At 34.1% G+C, this 18,156-nt stretch overlaps 2 protein-coding genes across 2 annotated transcripts; one reads left to right on the forward strand and one right to left on the reverse strand.

Annotated features, from left to right (window-relative positions):
* The first annotated feature begins 1,896 nt into the window (after positions 1 to 1,896).
* Positions 1,897 to 2,598, forward strand: LOC126882643 (zinc finger protein 235-like). Its single transcript, XM_050647618.1, has one exon. The coding sequence runs from the start codon at positions 1,897 to 1,899 to the stop codon at positions 2,596 to 2,598; it is 702 nt and encodes a 233-aa protein (XP_050503575.1).
* Positions 2,599 to 5,151: 2,553 nt separating this feature from the next.
* On the reverse strand, positions 5,152 to 15,323 carry LOC126882644 (uncharacterized). Its single transcript, XM_050647619.1, has 3 exons — positions 15,269 to 15,323; positions 10,384 to 11,663; positions 5,152 to 5,280 (listed from the first exon to the last, which is right to left on the reverse strand). Exons 1-3 carry the CDS (start codon positions 15,321 to 15,323, stop codon positions 5,152 to 5,154), a joined length of 1,464 nt encoding a protein of 487 aa, XP_050503576.1.
* Between the last annotated feature and the right edge of the window lie 2,833 nt (positions 15,324 to 18,156).

Genomic DNA, 18,156 nt, shown 5'->3' on the forward strand with positions numbered 1-18,156 from the left:
TCGCAACGTATACTACAGAAAAACTCATACTGTGAAATATCTTTTATAGTCCTATCGCCAGTGGAGGTACAACGGCCTCCTTAATTAAGATGGACGTACCCAAGTTTTTTTATGTATTTTGACCCGTAGAACACGAATTTTTTATAAACAAAGAACTTGAGGAATCACATAACAGCGATTTTTCGCAAAACAAAACATTGTTATGTATTTTTTGGGTCATTCTAAGCAAAAAATGTTTTGACAAGTTTTTTCGTAGGATGCATAGTTTTCGACATAAACGCGGTTGAACTTTCAAAAAATCGAAAAATTGCAATTTTTGAACCCGAATAACTTTTGATTGAAAAATAAAATAGCAATTCTGCTTACCGCATTTGAAAGTTCAAGTCAAATTCTATCGGTTTTGATTACTTTCATTGCTAAAAATTAATTTTTTTATTGTTAAACAAAGCTATAAACATATAGTGATTGAATGGTGTTTTCAATGCATTTCTCATTTGAAATCAAACGAGGAGGCGCGTATACATACAATTTTTACATAGATTACGTACATTAAAGCGCATGCATTGGCCACGGGAAACACTATGTGTCTATGGCTTTGTTTAACAAATAAAAACTTAATTTCTAGCAATGCAAATAATCAAAACCTATAGAATTTGACTTGAACTTTCAAATAATATAGTAAGCAGAATTGCTATTTTATTTTTTAATCAAAAGTTATTCGGGTTCAAAAATTGCACTTTTTCGATTTTTTTAAAGTTTAACCGCGTTAATCTCGAAAACTATGCATCCTACGAAAAAACTTGTAAGACCATTTTTTGCTGAGAATCACCCAAAAAATACAAAAAAATGTTTTGTTTTGCGAGGAATCGCTGTTATGTAATTCGTCAAGTTCTTTATTTATAACAATCTTATCGACATCCGGATCAACTGTTACCCAAAAAATTCGTGTTCTACGGGTCAAAATACATAAAAAAACTTGGGAAAGTCCATCTGAATTAAGGATGCAGTTGTAGCTCCCCCCCCCCTGGCGACAGGACTAATAAATATTTTTATTGTTTTAATAATTTTAAGCAACTGAAAAAAATGTTTCCTTTCGGGTTTTATCTGAGAAAATCTCATTTTAAGAGCAAGTATGTCTGTCTGTTAAACGTTTCATGAGTGGAGAAAGTCGCTTTTTTGATTAACTGTTAATAAAAATCCATGATGCAGTAAAAATTTCGATACCCACGAGATGGTACGCCTTTCCTTTGACTTCTCCCAGATATTTCATTAAAAAAAATTGCGGCCACTAATTTTTTAAGTGCTTTCTCGGCTTCCCTTGTATATTGATAACTTCGTCTTCAATTTTTCAAACATAGTCGCATAATCTCATCACTTCGTTTAATTTAAACACTACGGTTCCTGATCCTATATGTTTGTTTAATACAGTCCAAACCAATTCGATTGGATTGAGATCAGCTTGATAAGGTGTAAATGGTAACGGATACCTAATTTTATTATTAAAATTTGTACGACCTACCAAACATATTTCTTCAACCCAGCCTAGATATAATTTCTGCCAGCATATTACTTACCTATCAATTTTCATTTATTTACATTATTCTGATTTAATAGGTAATTATGATTTTAGGTTTCTCTTGTAGAGATATGAAAACTGATGCCAGTAGCCTATTAACAAATCATGATAGAAGTGACAGTAATTTGCACCAATGTGTAACTTCCACTACCAATTTGAACACTAGAGGACAACGTTTTACTTGTATCAATTGCGAGAAACCATTGTTAAGCAATTGTTATTTAGATATACACATGATGAAGATACACACTGGAGAAAACCCAATTGAATGTGAAATTTGCAACAAACAATTTTCAACAAAACAAGTTTTAAAATCGCATATGAGGGCGCATACTGGTGAAGACCCATTTGAATGTGAAATTTGCAACAAACTGTATTCAACACAGAGTAATTTAACAATGCATATGAAATTGCATAGTGATGAAAAACCATTAGAATGTGGAATTTGCGCCAAACAATTTTCAACAAAGGGTAATTTAAAAACACATATGAAACTGCATACTGATGAAAAACCATTTAAATGTAAAATTTGTAACAAACAATTTTCAGCAAAGAGTAATTTAAAAACACATATGAGAGTTCATACTGGTGAAAAACGATTTAAATGTGAAACTTGCAACAAACAGTTTTCAGCAAAACAAATTTTAACATCGCATATGAGGGTGCATAATAAAGACCTATTTAAATGTGAAATTTGCAACAAAGGGTATTCAACACAGAGTAATTTAACAATGCATATGAAAATGCATACTGATGACAAACCATTTAAATGTGGAATTTGCAGAAAGCAGTTTGTAACGAAACAAATTCTACAAAGGCATATGGCAGTGCATACAGGTGAAAAACCATTTGAATGTGGAATTTGCAACAAACAGTTTATAACGAAACAAGTTCTACAAAGGCATATGGCAGTGCATACAGGTGAAAAACCATTTAGATGTGTAATTTGCACCAAGAATTTTTCAACGAAATACGTCTTAAAATCGCATATGAGAGTACATACTGGTGAAAAACCATATTGATGTGAAATTTTCAACATGTTTTCAATAAAAAGTTTTCATTGAAACTAGGTATATTTAAAATCATATATGAGAGGGCATAGTGATCGAAAATCGTTTGAATGTGAAATTTCCACCAAATAGTTGTAACGTTATAAGCGTAACATCTTTGCTGTTATTTCAAATAATTATTTTATTCTATTTCACAGGCCTACAGTGTTTTTGGTGCCAAAGTGTTATGAGCTGATTTTAGGTATATTCGGGGTGCTGATTCCGAATATGTCTTTAGTTTTGCCCTATCACCTCTAGTTTTCAAGATAACGTAGGACAATAAAAGCCTTTGTAGAATGAAACAGATATACAATTAGTTTTGTGAAACTTGACTTGACGTAACGAAAGCTTCGCTTGCGTTATTTCCTGGAATGAACTTTTAACCAGTCTCTGTTCAAACTCAAAAGATCAAAAATCTACCATCATATCAGTGTCCCATCTTCCTTGGTAGCGGTCCTCCATGGTTTTTATGTCTTGGTGAAATATCTCACCTTGCTCCTCACTTGTGTCACCTAAGTTTTCAGGGAAACGGTCCAGTGCGCTTATTCTTGAATCGAGAGAAAATTTTACTCCCCACTAAGCTAACTCGCTTTTCTACTCCTTCATAATTTCTCTCGATTTTAAAAAGCTGTATTCTTGAATAGGGGGAGTAGAAAGTGGGAAGAAAAACTGCGAATAGTGTTGCCGACTGTTTGTGGAAAGTTTTAACCAATCACAAGAGTTAATTCTTGGAAAATGACATGACCATAATACCGTCAGCGACAGCGAGATTAAGGCGGTGAACGCGTGAATACTTATTTGATGAGTTTTATTTGGTTAAGTAGCGGGATTTTTAAAAATTTAAGTTCTTGTAAATGTTTTTATTGTATTAACCACTACTTATAGAGATGTTTTTTGTTCTTTTTGAGTAATTTATGCCCGGTTGCGCCAACAGATCTTAAGCTTAAGTCGAGAATATTATAAGAATTAATGTAATATAATTACAATAAAATATAATAGGAATATCATAATATATTAATAGATATACTTGATAATAAGGTAAGAATCCAAAATTATGGTGCAACGTAAGTGATACTTCCGGTGGTCCTATCTATAAACAGAGCTCAGCTAAGCTGGAGCTTAAGATCTGTTGGTGCAACCAGGCATTAGATACTAATGTAGTATCTAATTATTTTATAAATATTGATAATAATTTTTGTAACTAGATACACATTGAAAAATAGAAAAAATATTGCCACTACACTTATGTAAATCAGTCCTTATTTCACGTATCTTTTTACAAATATCTTAGCGAAATAATAAAAGTTCCTATATTGCATTCAAACAGTAGAATCTTTTTAGTACCTATTGTACTATTATTGTTTGATTAAGGTACACTTTTTATTGGTGTATTTATGAATTATCTGGAAAATAAAGGTGCTTCAAAACATCAATTAATATCTGTTCGAAAATCTTCAACTCCATCTAAAACATTATTAAACATAATATCTTTGATAATATGATTCCAGTAGAGCATAATATTGAGATCCATCTAATTTTCACCTTCTCTTCTTAAAAAACAAAACACTTCTCTCAGCTTTTTTAAGGTTACATATTGTTATTTTCGTTCCCATTCCCAATTTCTCTTACATACTACCAATTGTTACTCACTTGGGGAGTGACATTTCTCTCAAAGATTCTCTCAAAGAGAATTTTTTTCAAGAATACAGCATTTTGGGTTTTAGTAAGCAACGCCTACTTTTACGTCACTTTGTCTTACCATTTCTACTCCCTGAAATTCAAGAATAAAGGGCCAGGTGGCTGTGAAGATAGTGGACTTTAACGCTCATATTTCATCCAAGTGATTGGAAGTTATTCAGCAAACGGTTTATCAGCTCAGCATAGTTTTCACTTTTGTGATTTCCCAGAAAATTTTTCATGATGTCTACAAATGAAAGCCAAGCTTTTTCTCTACCTTATTCATTGACCCCACAAAAGCCGGATCCTTTGTAAGAAGTCTGATCTGTGGTCCACTAAAGATTCCAGCTTTAAGTTTTTCCGTACTTCTCTGGGCAGCGTCCTTCCTATGTATAGGCGAAGCATGGTCCATTAGAACCAAGTGCCTTAACGAATTGCTTCATTTGGCCTAGCTTAATATGGAGATGTGGTAAGATTATTTTCTCTGATTCGACTAGACTGGTAATATACAGGCCCGACCAGAGAGGGGCAGGGGGGGCAAAATCCCCGGGGCCCGGGCCCGGCCGTTAGCAAATTTAAAAAAATTCCTTTTATTAAAATATTTTACAACAGATTGAATTTGCTTGCGGTTTTAATTATGAAATTATTATAAGGAATATTATGCATTTGGAAAAGGCAATCTGCAAGAAATTACTTCTTTGCATAAGTTACAATTAATAAAAATATATCGGAAATACATTGCGCGTGGGAGTCCCTGATCGGAAGCTCGCTCTATCGGCCACTGCCACACGATTCGCAGAAGCGCTGACCTTGGCGCGACGTCTGTTTACGAGTTTACGTCCTGACTCACTACCATTCCCATATACCCCCTTCGTCTTCGTCAAAGGTTTCAATTGCAATTTTCAGCAGTTCGAGTTTAAATAGGACGTTGAACACAGCTTTGGTGTTATTCTGTTGTTTACTTTCAGTTTTTAGTAGCTGTTATGTGATTAATTAAGAAGATTCTGAAGATTATATGTGATGATGAAGGTATGTTTTCACAATTAAAACTTTAAAACTATATGTAGTTATAATGGGCCTCCTAGTTCTAATCTTGTATTCTGGCAGAGATTATTCGTGAATTTCGCGAAGTGGTTTATTATCTGCCTAACATGTCTGTTATTTTATTTTATGTTCTATCCAATTATTAAATGCTATAACATAAGTAAGATTATGTAATGAATTTATTTAATTACAAATATATATTGAGCATACTGTACTGGATATAGCTTCAATAGAAACTGTTGGCGAAAGACAGTTTTTAGGTGCAAATGGTCTTTGTTTTGTGTAATTAAATTAATTGTAGATGTGGTTTGGATGAATTTTTTTCCGTGGGAAAAGGACAAATAGGGCCTCTCTATCCTCTATCCTCTAACGGGTTTTTTTTAATCAATTAGCTTACATAGGTTTTTATTTTTTTTAGAATTTAAAATGGAATACCGACACAAATCTGGGGCCGTAAAGAGGAAAGAAAAACATGAAAGAGAGGAGAAGGCAAAGAAAGGCCAACAGAAGCTGTCTGTTTTCTTTACACAGCCGAAAAATGTGTCAAATGAAGAGAAAGAAACTAACATTGAAAATGATCCCTTAATCTTGCCGGGCACTTCAAATTCACAAACACCCTCCAACAGCTCAAATGTTGGTCGTGAGCTATCCTCACTTAGTAGTGACGAGTTTTTAACTCCATTACAGTTAGAAGAACGTGACGAACAGGATGAGGCAGTGTCAGCGTCTACGAACATTTTGAGCCAACCAGAAGTTTTTGATGTAGGCAATTTGAGTTTGTTACAACTTAGTACTAAAGAAGTTGAAGCTGCTGTCACAAAGGGGCCACAAGCTCATCCCAACATGTTTCCTGCAGACTCAACGAGACGGCAATTTCCTTTATCTCTGCTTAAATTTAAACTACCCAATAATGAAGTTGTTCCAAGGGATTGGCTTGTTTGGAGCGAAGTGAAACAGGTTTTGTTTTGCTTTCCTTGTCGGCTGTTTTGTACTCAGACAGAGGTGGTGCGATCCAAATTCGCCTCAGTTAGTGGGTATCCAAAAGAACATAAATGGAAAAAGTTGTACGAAAAGATTCCTGAGCACCAAAACAGCCTTAGCCATAAAGAATGTTACTTAAAATGGAAAGATCTGGAATTAAATCTTAACAAAGGAGGTACTATATTTGGTAGCATTGAAAAACAATTGCAGAATGAAATCACTACCTGGAAACAGATCTTACACAGACTCCTTCACGTAACTTTATTTTTAAGTGAGCGAGGTCTCTCTTTTAGAGGAGAAACTCAAAAGGTGGGTCATCCAAACAACGGCAATTTTTTGGGCGTGCTAGAACTTTTAGGTCATTATGACCCTATTTTATCGAAGCATCTAGATTAGGTTAAGCAATCTCAAGAATCGAATAAGAGAATGCAAGTGCATTATTTGTCTTGGAGAACTCAAAACGACTTCATAGCAAGTTGTGCTGATTATGTAAGGAAAGTTATTGTGGACGAACTCAAGCGATCTAAATACTATTCTATTATGGTTGACGCTACACCAGACTCAAGCCATGTAGAACAGACCTCTTTTGTATTTAGATACATTATTTTCAAAGAAGACGTAACAGAATATGAAATCCATGAACGATTTTTGGAGTTTTCCGACTGCAATGAAAAAACTGGAGAAGACATCGCAAATCTAATCAAAGAAGTTCTTAAAAAATATGACATATCCTTAGATGACTGTAGAGGACAGGGATTCGATAACGGCAGTAATATGAGTGGCAAGTATAAGGGTGTTCAGGCTCATATTTTAAAATCAAACCCTCTGGCTGTGTACTCACCATGTGGATGCCACAGTTTGAACTTATGTGGAGTATGCGCTGCTGAGAGTTGTACTGAAGCACAGACTTTCTTTGGTGTTGTTCAGAATCTGTACAATTTATTCAGTTGCAGCCCGAAAAGATGGGAGCTTCTGAAAGAGATAGTAGGATCTTCACTGCACTCATTGTCTGGTACGAGGTGGAGTGCTAGAGTAGAATGTGTGAAACCAATAGCGGCACACATAGGCAAAATCATTGGGGCAGTTTCATCATTGTTGAATCTTAACGTAACTGTTGAAACGAGAGCCACAATCAATGGGGTTTTAGAATATCTTAACACCTTCAAGTGCATCCTCATGGCGTCAATTTGGGTGAAAGTGTTGGTACTCATCAACTACAGAAGTCAACTACTTCAAACTATGGACGCTACTTTGGATGTTGAGAGTAGTAATATAGAGAGCCTAATTGATGATTTAAGTGCCTTAAGAAATAACTGGGACAAGATATTGTCTGAATGCAAACATGTTGCAAATGCTTATGGTATCGAACCGGAACTCTCCACTTCCCGTGCGAGAAAGAGGAAGACTTTTCACGATGAAACAGCTACAGAAGATGTAATGTTAAATTTATCCCCGGAAGAACGCTTCAAAACAGAAGTTTTTTACACAATGATTGATGTTTTGGTGGCCAACCTGAAAACGAGGTTCACAGCACTGAGAGAAATCGAAATGAAATTTTCATTTTTATGGAAGTATAACGAAATGGACGACAATACGATCTCAGAAAGTTGTGTAAGATTCGCCGAAGAGTACAATTCAGATGTAAGCAGGCATCTAGTTGATGAAATGATTTACTTGAAAACTGTTAGTAAATCAAACATCTCAGATACGTCGCTGAAGCCAGCAAAACTTTTGAACAAGCTCGTGTCCCTTAATGTGACAAATCTTTTCCCCAATGTGTGCATTGCTCTTCGCATATTATGTTGCCTACCAGTATCCGTTGTTCAGGCCGAGAGATCATTTAGTGTTTTGAGCCGAATTAAGAATTGTTTAAGATCTACTATGGGTCAACAACGATTATCTGATTTGGGACTGTTAAGCATAGAGTCGAAACTTGCAAAAACTCTTGATTTCGACCACGTGATCCAAAACTTTGCGGATATGAAAGCAAGAAAAGTTATGTTGTAACTAACAGTTCTATTGTAAATAATTAAAAACAAAGTTTAATTGTTAAAACTGTTTTAATTTTCTTCCTTCCTGTGTCAATAGCATGAGTGTTCACTATTACATATCCCAGTTTATGAGTTATCAGATTTTTGGGAATTTTCGTTCAACTGGGTTTGGGGGGGGCGGCCGGGTCTCATCCCCGGGGCCCGGCCTGGCTCTGGGCGGCCCTGGTAATGTAACGACATTAAAGTATTATCTCTTGTATAAATAAGGTATAATACAGTGAAAACAACAAATATACTGAGGAAGAAGTTTGATTAACAATGTATATTCCTTTGAATAGCTTATTCTTCGTTATCTCAAATATTAAAACTACTAATTTCGGAATGTGCCATATTCATAAAACTAGAGCTGATACAAAAACGGAATCCATATTTCGAATTATCGCCCCTAATATAAATAGTAAAAATCAGTTTACAGGTTTACGGCACCAAAACAAAGTTTTTCTGTAGGCCTGTGTTTTCTTTATTTATTTACTTATTTACTGAAATATACATCCACCAGGTACAAACCCATAAAGGTGTACATAAGAAAACTACATACATTGACTGAACAATAATTGATGACAAAATATAAAATAAAATAAAGAATAACCAAAAATGTTTCTGTTGTTAATACACATACACAATAATAAACAAAGACCTTAATAAAGAAAAATAACATGGCATCAATTCGATAAGCTATTGCGTATTTCGCGTTTAAAGATGTTAAAACTAAGAAAAAAAATGTCCACAGATCTTAAGTTATTTACACTTCTGCACATACTTTTTATCGGACAATAGAAATTATGTTACGAATTAGGCACCGAAATATGAAAAGTTACACCTGAACGTGACACAGCTCGTGGTACATTAAAGTCTACAAGACTAAGCAAAACATCGCTATTAATTAGGCAATTGACAATTTTGAAGATGAATATTAGGCCGTTTATTTCACGCTGCTTACGCAGTGAATGGAATCCAAACTCAGAAAGGAGTAAATTGTAGCTATAGCCTCTAACCGGATATCTGTTATATTTTTTGAGGTAACAATATCTTAAGGATCTTTTTTGAACAGATTCAAGATTAGAGACAAGTTCTGCATGATTAGGATTCCATACCACGCTGCAGTAATTAAGTTTACTAATAACTAGTCCAAAATATAAACTACGCAAAGCTTCCACAGACGTTACATATCTGCAGCTTCTAATAATATATCCTAAAGATTTGGTTGCTTTAGAGACCACGGTATTAATACGAGTTGAGAATGTTAATTTACTGTCAAATATAACACCAAGATCTTTAAACTCTGAGGTAGAAGACAGTAAAATCTTGTTGACCTTATAATCGAAATGTATGTTATTGATCTTTCGGGTATAGAACATTACTTTACATTTCTTTATATTTAAGGATAGTTGATTATTGAAACACCATTCATTAATGGCAGAGATATCCTGTTGAAGTTTAACGCAGTCGGAAATATGGTTAATTTTGCGAAATATTTTCATATCGTCCGCATACAACAGTGTTTCAGAGTCTACGATGGAGCAGATATCAGTAACAAAAAGGAGAAATAATAAGGGACCCAGATTTGACCCCTGAGGTACTCCAAACGTGGCAACAAAACGAAAAGATCGAAAGCCTTGATATTCTACGAACAAACTCCTATCAGTTAAATATGATTTCAGTAATATTTGAAAGTTATTGGAAATTCCAAACTGATCTAATTTTGTTAGCAATTTTTTGTGTGAGACTCGGTCAAATGCTTTACTGATATCAGTGTATATGACGTCCACCTGTTGTCTTGAATCTAAAGCTGACGAAACATATTCTGTAAATATACAAAGATTTGTTGCCGTACTCCGAGTTTTCACAAAACCATGTTGACTGCTGGTAATCAAACAACGCACAAGAGCATATACAAGTAATCTGTCAAGATAATTTCGAAAAATTTAGATAATGCAGATATAAGAGCGATAGGTCGATAGTTAGATATATCAGAGTTTGAACCTGATTTAAAAATAGGACAAACTCTTGTATTTTTCCACGCAGTTGGAAATGTTGTCTTAAATTTATTTTTTAATTTCTTTGCACCTTCTATAATATCGTTACTGGTAATTTTACCGATATTAAAGTAAGAACTTGGATTATAATTAAAATCAGATGTAACAGAAGGAGAGCTATTACTATTAGAAATATAAACACTCTTAAAGAAATTTGCAAATGCGTTTACTATATCTTGACTCGTGGTAAACTTATCACTACCGTATTTCATCAGACCAGGTATCCGTGATTTATTATTTTTGGCATTAACAAAGTTCCAAAATTGTCTCGCATCTGACTTAAAAGAATTTTGGGATCTTTCAACAAATTTTTTATCTAGTCGTATTTCTAATTTAATAGTTCTCCTGAGATCTTTAGCTCGTTGGAGGTAAAAGCAATATTTACTTCGTCTATACATTCTCAGATAATGATGTTTACGTTTAACTTTGGCGATTATTTCAGATGTAAACCATGCTGGATATTTTTGAGATCTAGTTGAACTAAGTGGAACACATTTATCTATAATTTCTTGGAGAGACAAACTAAACGAATCTACAGCAGAATCTACATCTGAAAAATATTTTAAAAGATTCCAGTCCATTTCGGTTAAAAGTTTGTTAAATTTATTTACGTTATATTTTCTAAAATTAAGACGTTTCTGATTTTGAACAAAATATTCATCTTCTTTGACTTCATACGGAAAATAACAAGTTAAAGCAGGATGATGGTAATCAATAGGAACTAAGGCATTGACTTCAGGTGTAACTTCGCAACTAAAAACTGACGGTGTTACAATCAAATCTAATATCTTTCCATGTATATTTTTGATTTTGTTACATTGTACAGAATCTGTATAGTTTAATAGTTGAACAAATCTATTAATTAAAGGAGTTATTTGACTATTATTAACATAATATGCCGCAAGATCTGTTAAATTAAAATCTCCAATAAAAACGACCTCATTAGTTTCATGGAAAGTTTCAATATAGTCAAAAAAATCAGAATACTCACTAAATGTCACGTTAGGTGGAATATAAACTGTTATAAAGAAGATTGGTTTGCTATTGGTTTTGAAAACTTTAACACATAAAACATCAATTTTTTCTATAGGAAACACTACACTATGTTGTTCTGAATGACACACGTTATTATTTACAGCAAAAATCACTCCTCCTCCAAACTTGCAAAAACTTCGATCTTTACGATAAACTGTGTAGGTGTCTTCAGAAAATAGTTCACTACTGCGTACTCCATCCCGAAGCCAAGATTCTGTGATTGCAATAATTTGATATTGTGATATTAGGACATTTTGAAAAAATATAGCTTTAATACATATATCATTTCGTTGGACGCCAATTTGTGTAGCCAATAAAGCACGTTGGCTGCCTATTCGTGAAACTAATATTTCAATCAACTAGGATAGTTGTCGTTTACTGGCTTTAACTCAGTCTCTCAGGTTGTGAGTCTCTTTGTCTTGATCAAAAGATATGAACGTTGAAAATTTAGATGGAAGCAAACAAAACAGTAAGTTAACTAATTAGGTTTATTTTCATTAAAAATATAATAAAAATGTGATGTATTTAATTCAATATTATATACAGTATAAATCAAAGAAATATGGAACATAGGTTTTTAAGACACAGTGTTTGAACTGCATTTGAGATAGTGGACCAATATAAAAGTTCCCAGATAGCAATATAAACTTGTTTCAAACTTGCAACAAGTTTGATACATCAAACATGAAAGCTTGCTGCAGGTTTGCTATGGCAACTTTGCAAGCTTGCAGCAAGTTTAAATGAAACTTGCTAGTTGGAGTGTCACAAACTTGCATGAAGTTTGTTTTTTCAAACTTGATACAAACTTGATATAATAAACTTGCTGAAAGATTGTTTTTGTTTTGTTGCATGAAGTTTGTTTTTTCAAACTTGATACAAACTTGTTTAAGGCTTCGTCCCACCATCAAATAATTTGATCAAACTGGTTTGAGCAAACTGAAAGTGACAGTTAGTGACGTCACATCCTGAGTGTTCATTGTGGATAATAATGAAAAATTTTAATTTTAAATAAAGTACAAACAAGTTAGACAACTCAATACAAAAAATTTGATCAAACTAGACTGATAGTGAGAGCACAGATTTTTAGAATTTCAAAAAAACTGCAATTGTGACGTCACTTTGACGTACTTCCGGAGTTTGCTCAAACTGTTTGATAAAATTATTTGATGATTTTTTCTAATAATATAATTTAATCTAACTCATTCATATTGGCAATTATTAGATGATTTTTTGTACTAGGCAACAACATTTTTGTTTAATTTATCAATATTTTGTATTGTAACAACAACGTTCGAAATAAAAGTTAATGAAATAATTTTTTAAGTTAAATTGTGGTTTATTTTGCATTTAGAATAATAAATTACATAAACGCTACAAAGAAATAGCTTCAGACAATATTTTAGGTGAAAAAATATGTTTTAAATACATATCCATAAACTTATAAAAATAATAATCTATTCGTACCACGTATGCATAGAAAGCAAGAAGGATCTGCAGTCGCCTTCTGCATGTAGTCAGGTCGCCGGTCGGTTCGGTTCTATTCCTTGGCGCAATGCGGACCCTTAAATAGGAACCGGTCCTATAATAATCCTTATACCTGATTCTGACCTAGAGGTGGGCTAAACTAAGTATTTGGAATCAAATGTAACTGATCGTGATTTTTACAGAGCAACAAAACAGTCGTATTTTAAACTCCTAATTAAAAATGTTGTCATTATGGTATATTATAAAATTCAATACGTGTTATTATTTTGTCTTGGTCATGATTATAAAATTAGGTTTGCTAGAATGCATAAAAACAATTTTATTCAAAAAGTAGTTTTTGTAATGAAAATAATATTGAATTAATAAATAATTTTATGTTTTTTTTCATTGTCTTAATTGTTAATAGAAAATCTAACAAGAGCATAGGCGACAAATTTCGGGCCAATTCTTTGTCAATGCATTTATTTTTTTCGAATTTTAAGAAAATTAATAAGTATTTTTGAAAAATTTAAACGCAGAATGAAAAATTACATTATTATCGAGGGCCGAAAGTCCATTAGAATAAAAAAAAGTGTCATTTGAATGAAATATTAAAAATCACACTCAATTTTCTCTTCTTTTCACCCCTGTAACTTAAAAATTAAAATACACAATATATAAGTTTTCAGCACTCGCTAATAACGTATTCTTTTATTCTGCGTTTAAATTTTTCAAAAACACTTATTAGTTTTCTTAGGATTCGAAAGAAATAAATGCATTTAAAAGCATTGGCCCGAAATTTTACGCCTACCCTCTTAAAAACTAAATACAAAGTAAACTTTAAATACCAGTATTTGCTACAAATACTTATTAGTTACTATTTGTTACTTTGAAATTAAAATTTCAGAATAGCAACCTTTAACATTTTTATAATTAACTCGAGTTCTTCAATCAGACATAATTAGACCAGCTTTGGAAAATAACCGTTCGCAAGGCACTGATGTTCCAATGACACTAAGCGTTCTTGAGCTACTTGTGCATGATAAGGAAAATATGTTTATTTTCTCTCCACCATTTTAACGAATCTTCATTTCGCGGCAACCGATCGCATTCCCTAAATCTTTGCATTTCTATTATTGCCCTGCTTGTCGTAGTGCCTCGTGGCTGATCCTGCGATTCTATAATATCATCCGGATCTGCAGATGTTTTCTCATGTTCTAATAAAGTTTGAGTCGTAAATCCTTTATCTTTTTGTTTCATTCCAAGTTTTTCTGCAATAAGAGCGATTCTATTTTCTGTGCTATTTCCGCATTTGTTGGATCCTTAAAAGGAATTAGTCGAAACCTTTTTGTGCCAAGAAAAGTTGAAATCGACAGTTTATCGACTGTTTAATAAAATTTCATTCATACATTGTTAAACTAGTGTTTACGTACATATTTGTTATGCTTATAATAGCCTTACCAATTTCTTCTAGCTGAATAAATCTTTCCAACATATAAAATGTCGAATTACAACGTGTGCAAACATCTTGCAGTAATTTGAGAGGATTCCCATTTCCTGGATTTTTTGAAAATCTAAAAGTTTAGCAGTTGCTTGTAGAACTCTTTTTAAAGTGGCTTATGGTATTTTTTATTTTGGTTAAATTTTTAATGATTTCCTCACATCTCTTTTGATAACAACATCTGAGGTGGAAGTCGAAACGTCAATAAAATTATTTTTTAAGTTAAATTGTGGCTGATTTCCTCATCCTTTAAGCCATCGTTCACAATAAAGTTTATTTATTGTGTGTGCAAAGCCTCCAAAATGTTTCATTTTCAATAATTTTCATATCATTTTGTGTACCACCTTTAACATTTTGTGCATTATGGGAAACAATAATGTATTAAAATGTTGTTTTCTACGTTCTCTAAGTTTTATAAGACAGCTTTATTTTAAAAATAATGCATGATGCATAATTATCATCCACTTCTATAAAAACGTTCCATAAACTACTAAATTTTTCTATTTTTGCAGTTTTTTATTCAACTAGCAGTTGCCGCTAGGGCATCTATGCCATTTCGTTCGTTGCAATTCGGGACTGCACGCTGGGGTTTGTTTTGGTTGGATCAGGGAGAGCAGCATATGTGCCTCCTGATGAGAGACTAATAAGTTTCGAAACCGGTAGAGGTGCTTGCAGCACTCTCTGATTGGACTGGAATATGGTTCGGCTGTATTTTCGTTTTGCAACGAAATTTAAAATGGTTATTCATTTTTCTATTTTTGTTTGGCACTAGTGGCATGGTATGCGTTCTAATAGCAAACCCAATTTTATAATAGTGACCTAAACAAAATAATAACACGTGCGTAGAATTTTACGATGGTCCATAGTGGTATTATGTCCATAGTGGTAATGTCCATAGTGATGGTCCATAGTGGTAATAACACTTTTTATAAGGAGTTTAACATACGAATATTTCGTTGCTCTGTTAAATCACAATTGAATCGGTCATTGCGAAAACAATCTATGTCCATATTTTGGGTAAAATGACGACGCTTTTCAACGCCATGAAATTTACATTTAAACATATAAACATTTAAATTTTTTTGTCTTTCAGAAAGATTCATTTATAACCCATAATACTTATAATATAAAATATAGTATTATCTCGGAATATCCAACTATTAATGAAAATATTTTTACGTTTCCTGAAAAATTTACACATTGTAACATGTATTGTTTTCGCAATGACCGATTCAATTACAGACAAAAATCACAATGAATAAAATATCACTTTATCATAATTTAGCCCACCTCTAGACTCGTTCGGCTGATTTAAAACAGACTGAAATGGTAAATGTACGCGGGCTTTTGCATTTGCGTGGCTTAGTTCAGAATCCAGCAGTCGACTGAAGTATTCGGACTTGTATAATATAATAATTATTTGAAAATATTTTGTTGGCCAACCGCCTAGAGCCGAAATACATGTATTGGCTATGATCCCTTTAAAGCTCGCTGGACCTGTATACAAATGCTTGCGGAAAGCTAACAATTTTGGATTATACCTACATATGTATTACTTGTGGTATTTGACGGTAGATCTTCTTGATGTCGGATGGTACAGCTGTTGACTTGTTGCAGACCTGGGCAGATGTTGTGGCCTCAGGTCCCTACAGCTACAGTTTTTGGTGGTGTTCAGCTCCTGCAACTTAGATGGTGGGTGGGTAATCTTGATGCATCATGTTCTTGTTAGCCTTGTACTGGATCACCGGTGATGAAGGCTTAGGCTCCTGAAGGGGGAAAGGTCCTTTTTTATTTTTATTTCCAAAAACCTATAAGACAAAATGTGTATCGGACATCAAGAAGTAGTGAGACCTTGCCAAATAATCGTAAAAGTAGCAAATGGCAAAGGGATAAAATAAAGTTAATAATGACGATTAGTTGTTAAATTATTTGATTTCTACATGCTTATTAATAAGTAAAGTGAATATTGAAAATGTAAAATATGAGAACATGTGCTTTTGGAGATGGAGGTTAGATATAGAAAAATGGTTATAAAAAACTATGAATGCATAAATATAATGAATACAATAAGATATAATGAATTCCTTATGCCAGGAGATCGTCTGTTTGGAATAAAAATGATTTATTATCCTGAAACCATTGGTTTTATAGCTAGAGAAATTAGACTAACTTCTTCTTCTTGTAGTGCCTAGCCGCTTCGGATGTAGGCGACCATCATGGCAATCTGTACTATGCACACTGCTGCTCTAAAAAGATTTGTAGTGGTTGTGTTGAACCACGTACGTAGATTTTTCAGCCAGGAAATCCTTCGCCGTCCTGGTCCTCGCTTCCCTTCTACTTTTCCCTGCAAGATTAGTTGCAGCAGTCAATATCTTTCACTGTTCCTCATGATGTGATCGAGGTATTCGATTTTGGCTGTTTTTATTTTGATTAACCAGCTGTTTATGCATTCTCAGCAAAACACCCTGATTAGGAATGTGGTCCTTGAGGATTCGACGAAAAGCCACATTTCAAAAGCCTCAATTTTCTTGCAGGTGGCATCTGTGAGAGTCCACGACTCAACTTCGTACAACAGTATAGGAAAGATATAACATCGTAGTAATCTGATTTTATGGGTATCGACAAATCATGACATTTGAATAATTTTGCAATTTTTTGAAATGCAGATCTTGCTTTCTCTATCCTACATTTAATTTCTATGGAATGGTCCCAATTTTCATTGACGTTCGTACCAAGGTAGGTGTATGTTTTTTACTCTTTCTATTTATTGACCGTTCACACTGATTCGTCCAAATTGCTGTTCATTCTTAGAGATCATCATACATTTTATGCCCATTATACCGATTCCGAGTCTGGTCATTTCTTGAATGGTATTATGAATTTTTCCAGCCTGATACATTGTTTTCACATTCCAGGTACATATTTTAATAATCAACTCTGCTGTTCTTAGAGACATTTTTCCAGTTCTGTCACAGAGGTTTCGCTGGTTTACTACCTGGGAGGCCCTGTGGTCTAAAGGTGGATCACCTCCCCCCCTGCCGAATCTTGGCTTCCGTATTCCATGATTAGTAACTATTTCCACTTTAGTTGGATTTGCCATGATAGCTTTACTAGAGATGTCATCAGGGACCTTTAATGCAATGGTTGCTCGTTGTCTTCTGCATTCTGATGCCGTTGACCAGTTTCTTGGTTCTTCCGCCTTTGAGACCAGTTTCCCAGTCTCAGGACAACAGAGTGCCCTTCCATTTACCAGCTCATCCGCCCGAAGCCGTGGCCAGTAAATGGTGGATTGCTTATCCCGGCAAACACTCGGACGTCAGAGCCTCGTTAGTTATCTAGCAGGATGTACCAGATGACCATGATCTAGACTAGATCATCATACGAGCAGGTGAGGTTGGCACGTGAACAGGAGAGGCTATATCTTGCGCATCACTATCCCTTAACATCCCAAGATAGACTCACACTCACACACATTAGACTCACACCATATTGAAAGTGGAGATAATACTACTCAAACGGTGGGGTGACAGTGACAGGGTCTAGAGAATAGAAACACAGTAATAAAAACAAACCGTAGTGACACTCTCGTCGGCGCCTTTGAAGTTTTTGAAGTCTCTTTGTGGAGATAGCCATCTTGTAACGAAAAGTTACGACCGGACTGGCTCAATGTAAAGTATTTCTGGCAATCAGAATTACTAAAAGCCCTATCGTAGGGCTTACGGTTAGAAATATTAGACGAATT

This window comes from Diabrotica virgifera, chromosome 3, assembly GCF_917563875.1.
Source record: "Diabrotica virgifera virgifera chromosome 3, PGI_DIABVI_V3a".
In the NCBI taxonomy this organism is placed as follows: domain Eukaryota; kingdom Metazoa; phylum Arthropoda; class Insecta; order Coleoptera; family Chrysomelidae; genus Diabrotica; species Diabrotica virgifera.

What these genes read in the sequence shown, in the direction of transcription:
- LOC126882643 (XM_050647618.1), top strand. Translation starts at nt 1,897, where the DNA reads ATGAGGGCGCATACTGGTGAAGACCCATTTGAATGTGAAATTTGCAAC.
- LOC126882644 (XM_050647619.1), bottom strand. Translation starts at nt 15,323, where the DNA reads ATGGACCATCACTATGGACATTACCACTATGGACATAATACCACTATG. An exon ending in TAATACCACTATGGACCATC is followed by an intron (nt 11,664 to 15,268) that starts GTAAAATTCTAC and finishes TTGCAATCACAG; the next exon opens with AATCTTGGCTTCGGGATGGA. An exon ending in CTGCGTGGAAAAATACAAGA is followed by an intron (nt 5,281 to 10,383) that starts GTTTGTCCTATT and finishes ATCACATAACAG; the next exon opens with CTACTAAAAACTGAAAGTAA.